Source organism: Microcebus murinus, chromosome 7 (assembly GCF_040939455.1).
Source record: "Microcebus murinus isolate Inina chromosome 7, M.murinus_Inina_mat1.0, whole genome shotgun sequence".
Classification (NCBI taxonomy): Eukaryota; Metazoa; Chordata; class Mammalia; order Primates; family Cheirogaleidae; genus Microcebus; species Microcebus murinus.
The window spans coordinates 15,322,278-15,328,204 of NC_134110.1; the positions used below are offsets into that span (position 1 = coordinate 15,322,278).

Consider the following 5,927-nt stretch of genomic DNA (forward strand, 5'->3'; position numbering starts at 1 on the left):
CCGAACTCATGTTTGAGAAGGGAAGAATCGGATCTCGGAAAAACAGCAACTGTTTTTCAACACCAACTGGTGCCGCAGCCTTGGTGGATCTGAACAAATTCAGAGAGCAACTGGCAGTCATTTTCCTCCCTTCGGTCTTGTTTGTTAAACTGCCATGTGTTCCTGGCGACCAGATTTCGGACAACATGGGGGCCAGAAGAAGTGGGAGAGAGAAAGAGGCAGCAGGACTTTGCCACTGGTGAGGTCCAGGCTTTTTTGAGGGGATATGGACCTAGCACAAGACGCTCCATGCCTCCGTGAGCCCAGGCGTTCCTCTGGCTAAAGCAGTTCGCTAGATGTCATTTTGGGGAGGGTGGTTATGCCAGGCTTTGTTCCTCCCCCTTTAGCACAAAGAAAACTGCAATTCTAGCTGAGCAAGTGTGCCAGCTCGCAAAACACAAAGGCTGCCTCTCTCTAGGTCTGCACAGAACCAGGCCTCCCTCTACTAAAACAACCAGCCTTTCTCGGCAGAAACGGTGGTGACAGCCAGTGGCCTGCAGTCTGCTTGTGGGGAACGTTCTCGCTCCTCAGACGGGCCCCAGGCTCATCAGATTCTAATAAATGTCATTTTCAGTGCATGACATTCTCAAATTAATACGGGCTCATTATCAACGCCAGTCCCTCCTATAAAGCCCCGACTGTGTGCCAGGCACGTGCTGAGTGAACCATCTCATCTGATCTTCATAAAAACCACTCTGGTTTTCCATTATCCCCATTTCACGGATGAGAAAATTGAGGTACGCCAAAGGTAAATAACATGCCCAGCTTACTCAGTGAGAGGGGCCAGAGCCAGGTCTTTCTGACCCAAAGCCCATGCCTTTCCCTTGGTACCGTAGCTGGGGTCTGGCCCTGCGTGTGGCCCCCTGGCCTGCACCCCCGCCCCCGTCCAGGCTTAGTCTGGTGATAACCACCAGCTCTGGCTTATTTTTTGTAAAATGCCTTTGTCTGCCATGGACATGGTGCACGTGGCCCAGGACACCAGGTAAGTGTGTGGGTATGGGAGACAGACAGACAGACAGACAGACAGGCATTGCAAGAGCAGGAGTTGCCACATGAGGCAGCGTCTGGAGACTCCCTCCACCATTTCAAGTTGGGGAAAGTTCCTCACCGTCTCAAGTGGGATTCTGACGGTGGCCCTCTCAAGCTGAATGATGCACTGGCCGGATGAAGCTCAACCAGGCCTCATCTCATTACCCACTGGAAGTCCCATCTTAGTCAGCTTGGGCTGCTGTAACGCAATGTCACAGACTGGGTGGCTTCTACACAGACCTTTATTCCTCACAGTTCTGGAGGCTGGAAGCCTGAGGTCAAGCTTCTGGCTGACTCAGTTCCTGGTCAGGGCTCTCTGCCTGGTTTGCAGACAGCTGCCTCCTTGCTTACCTCACAAGGTAGGGAGAGAAAGGCTCTGGCATCTCTTCTTAGAAGGGCACTAATTCCATCATGGGGGCCCCATCCTCATGACCTCACCTAACCAAAGGACCTCCCAAAGGACCCATCTCTGAATATCATCCCATTGGGGGGTTAAGGCTTCAACATAAGCATTTTGGAGGGACACAGTTCAGTCCATAGTACCCCCCAAAACCAATAGAGCCCACCACTCATTCTGGTGACTTCAGGGTGGCAGCAGACTTCCAAGGACCATACAAGCAATTTGGCCGGAGCCTGGGCTAAGTACATGGAGGTACAGTTGTTCTCCTGCCTCCAAATCGATGGCTGTGGAGACAGTGCCCTCTGTCCTCCATGGGGGATGTCTGTTGGCTGTGGTTTCCCTCCGTGTGCTTGAAGGGTTCCAGGGAACCCAGCAGGAATCGGGATGTCCCCCTCCCCCACCCACACAGTATGGGCAGCAGTGATGACCTCCTCCCTGGGAGCCTGGTGATACCTTAGCAGAGTCCATGATGACAGCGAGTCCCCATCTCTGGGGACAGGGCGGATCCACCTAGGTGCCTCTCCCTTCAACAGGACAGCTGTGGAGGGAAAGAGGAAGAGGGTGACATTCTAGTTAGGGAGCGAAAACACACTAGGAAGATCCTGGAGAATAATTCCAAGGCAATACATGAACAAGTTCAAGTTCACACTTGTCCACAGTCTGTTCTCTGTCAACGCTGATACCCCAAGATCTCTAAATATTAGAGGAGTTTCTCCACCTATTGGGTGGCAAAAAGTGACCTGCGCAGATGGGCAGCTCTGTGTGACGTCTGTGTCTATTCCAGTGAAAGTACCTCTTTCCATTTTCTGGGCTGAAACCTCAGTGCCGTGTGTGTGGAGGGCGGCCCCAGCCCAGGAGCCCTCCCGGAATGCAGCAGGGGCTGTCACTGTGCCCGAGGAATCCCAGCGTGAGCAGAGGCAGGGCCTTGAGTCTCGTGGGCCTTGTCTCTCAATAAGTAAGAGACACGGGTGTCACGTCTAATGTCAAACGTCCTCCACCCCACCCTGGCTCTATAAATGCCAAGGAGGTCTAGGGTACGGCTTCTCGGCACTTTCTACCTGGGCAAAAGCGATGCCATCAGCCTTCCAAGAAAGCACAGTCTTAGAGGGAGTGACGGGTTGAATTCTGTCCCCCTCAAAAGACGTGGAAATCCTAACACCCAGTGCCCGTGGCCTTCACTGGACGTAGGGTCTTTACAGGGGTAATCAAGTTAAAACGAGGTCATGGGGTGGACGTCATCCAACATGACCGGCGGCCGTCCAGAAGCTGTCTGTCCCCCCCACCCTTCCCCGCGTGCGGTGCTCCCTGTCGTGCCACTGGTGGTGGCGGTGGGTTATTTGTCATAATACCTGGAGATGCTGTAGGCGGCTTGTGCTCAGATGAGAGCCCAGGGCGCTGGATGTCCTGTCCTGAGGCGTGCAGGACACACGGAAGAAGGCTTCAGCCCTGCCAGGGGCGCCGTGTCACAGCGAAGTCCCCAGAGGCCTCAGGCTCCTGTGCGCCCCTCTGCCTTTGTAGCTTCCTCTGCCTGGCCTGCCCGCGCCGGCGTCTTCACGCGGCTCACCCGCATCCGCGCACAGGACTCATGCGCACCCCTCTGCACACACGGCCGGTCGGACGGGCCTCTGTAGGGCGCCCCGCCTTGACGGGGGCAGCCACGCTCAGCATTTGTCTCGCGGGGCGGGAACTGCGGCCCTCTCAGCCCGGGCCACTGTGTGAGCTCCTGGAGGCCAGGTTCCTGGCACACCGAAGACCCTGGGAGTGGACCCCAAGGGCTGAGTCTTCAGCGACTTCTCCCTGCCCCCATCCACTGAGGCAAGCCCCCGCGCTTCTCTCCGCAGGAGCTGTCCCAGCTGGGCCTGGGGGGTGACATGGAGCTGGAGCTGCGGACTCTTCAGCTGCCTGTGGATTACAGGGAGGCGAGGCGGAGGGTCGCCAGAATCTGGGAAGAGCTCCGACCGCAAGTACTGATGGCCGGAGGGGCCGTGGGGCAAGAGGCTGACAACCGGGTGGAGCCGGGAGCCCGGGAGCACCCCGGGACCCTGGTTCTAGGGTTGGCGGCCGAAGTGCACCCATGCCCAAGTCCCACCAGTAATGCGAGGTCCCTTTTGTACGGTTCTGGGTGGGTTTGTTTCTAAAAGTTTAATTTGAAATGTAGAGCAAGTTTTAAAAGAAAATCTGGAGAGAAAAAGGGAAGAAAAGAAATGGAAGTATTATTCCCAGCCAGGACTCAAAATAGTTTCCACCTAAGGGAGAGGCCCTTGGGTCAGGTCCCACACAAGCCCATGTGGGCAGGTTGGTTGTGAGTGGAATATGGGACCAGGGCCTCCCAGGCCTGGGAGAGCAGTTGGTGGGGGTGGCCCACCCAGGGGAGGGACCATCTTCATAGCACTCAGCCGAATGTATCTGTATATAATTACTATGTAAAGAACTGGTGCAGTGGCTCATGCCTATAATCTTAGCACTTTGGGAGGCCAAGGCAGGAGGATCCCTTGAGCCCAGGGATTCGAGACTGGCCTGGCCAACACAGTGAGACCCCATCACTACAAAAAATATTAACAGAACAATTTGCCAAGCATGGTGGCACATGCCTATAGTTCCAGTTACTCCAGAGGCTGAGGTAGGAGGCTCGCTTGAGCCCAAGTCTTTGAGGTTATAGTGAGCTGTGATTGCACCACTGCACTCCAGCCTAGGCAACAAAAGGAGACCCTGTTTCTAAAACCAAAAAACAAAACCAAAAAACCCCAACTGGTACAACCCACCCCCTGCAAAACAAACAAACATAAAAACACAAAAACAAAGACCAGATGATGAGTTTAATAAAACATACTCCACCAAGCCATTAAGACAATACCCCAAGTGTTGTGGTAAAATACTCAGCAGCTAGCTATTGTTCACAGAGGAAAAATAATTGGCTCAGACAAATTCTACCAAGATTGGACTGCTACTAACATCCTTTATTAAAACTGCATTAAAAAGAAGTTGAACAATTCCATGAAAACACTAAACTTCTGCTATGGTAGTCTTAGATACCAGCTTGCCACTCCTCCCATCAAAAATGAAAGAATACATTGCCCTGTAAGAATATTTTGAAATATAAAAGCATTTAAATGTGAGTGCAACATGGGTTTCTATTCGGCTAAAAAACCCAGGCTGCTTTTTGTTCTAACTATAATTATTAGGAGACACCAGGCAGGGCACTGGGGTTTCATGGTGGATTTGGGGTTTGGGATATTTTGCACCCTGGAGCCGGCTGTCCCAGGGTTTGGCCCTTTTGCACATTTAGTGACCAGGGACTTGGTTTCCTGGGATCTTTCTGCTATTGTGTGTCCACACAGCTCGCCGTCCACGTGGGCATGGACGCCTCTGCCAAGGCAATCTTTCTGGAACAGTGCGGCAAGAACCGAGGCTACCGGGATGCCGACGTCCGGGGCTTCCGGCCCGAGGGTGGGGTGTGCCTCCCGGGTGGCCCAGAAGTGATCGCGTCCGGGGTCAGCATGAAGGCAGTCTGCAGGGGCGTTGCCATCGGAGATGTCGAGGTGGCCTTTTCCCGAGATGCGGGCAGGTACACTCTGTGGGTGCCAGGGCACTGAGCAGGTAGGAGAGAAGGGCTGGTCTTCAGTGTCCCCCTCCCCTCCAAGAGTCCATCCTGCACCTCCTGCTGGCCACTTGGTCGGGCAGTGCCACCCACCCCAGATGGTCCCACTTTGCTGTCCTGCTTGAGGTCTCATTTCTGAGATGCCCTTCCTGGAATGGGCTCTTCGGTGGGCTGACACAGGAGAAGAGATGGGAAGGCAGATTTTGAGAGCCGCTAACATTTAGCGAATGCCTTTTTAGTTTGAGGGACCAAAGTTGTGAGTTAACAATGCTGATTTAGCCCTCGATAAAGACTGATTGACCTTTGTTTCTCCGAACTCTGACCCCCACTGGGCAGTTTCTCCTCTCCCCAAGGAATGAGTAAATAAATGACTCACTGAAGACATGAGTGAGACAGGGATGCACTGGGGTAAAGGTGTTTTGAACTAGCTGGTTGAGAATTTGTCGTGGCCACTTGCTGGCCGTGAGCCCATGAGACTGAGGGCCAAGCCCGTCCCCAGCTCGCCCCACACTTCGTTCTTTCTGAGGCAGAAGAACCAAAGTGCAGTCTCTCGGGTGGCCTCCCCTCCCCCGGCTTTGCAATGTTGCATGGCCACTGCCGCTGACACTCCGCCACGTTAGAGGCTGGGTGGAGAAGTAACGTGGCGCTTTCTGCGGTTGCAGATACGTCTGCGATTACACCTATTACCTGTCCCTGCATCACGGAAATGGGCACGCTGCACTCATTCATGTCCCTCCACTGTCGCCCCGGCTCCCAGCCAGCCTGCTGGGGAAAGCCTTGCAAGTCATCATCCGGGAGATGCTGGAGGAGAGTGAGGAAGCCCGAGCGCAAAGCACGACTCAGAAAACTCAGCCGTGGTGA

General features: G+C 54.2%; 1 protein-coding gene across 1 annotated transcript; it reads left to right on the plus strand.

The window, feature by feature from the left end:
- The first annotated feature begins 989 nt into the window (after nucleotides 1-989).
- On the plus strand, nucleotides 990-5,927 carry PGPEP1L (pyroglutamyl-peptidase I like). Its single transcript, XM_076005333.1, has 5 exons — nucleotides 990-1,021; nucleotides 2,987-3,095; nucleotides 3,310-3,432; nucleotides 4,807-5,033; nucleotides 5,729-5,927. Exons 1-5 carry the CDS (start codon nucleotides 990-992, stop codon nucleotides 5,925-5,927), a joined length of 690 nt encoding a protein of 229 aa, XP_075861448.1.

Coding starts and splice junctions, on each gene's coding strand:
- PGPEP1L (XM_076005333.1), top strand. CDS start 990: ATGGACATGGTGCACGTGGCCCAGGACACCAG. Junction 3,096..3,309: donor GGCCGGTCGGACGGGCCTCT/GTAGGGCGCCCC, acceptor TTCTCTCCGCAG/GAGCTGTCCCAGCTGGGCCT. Junction 3,433..4,806: donor GGGAAGAGCTCCGACCGCAA/GTACTGATGGCC, acceptor GTGTCCACACAG/CTCGCCGTCCACGTGGGCAT.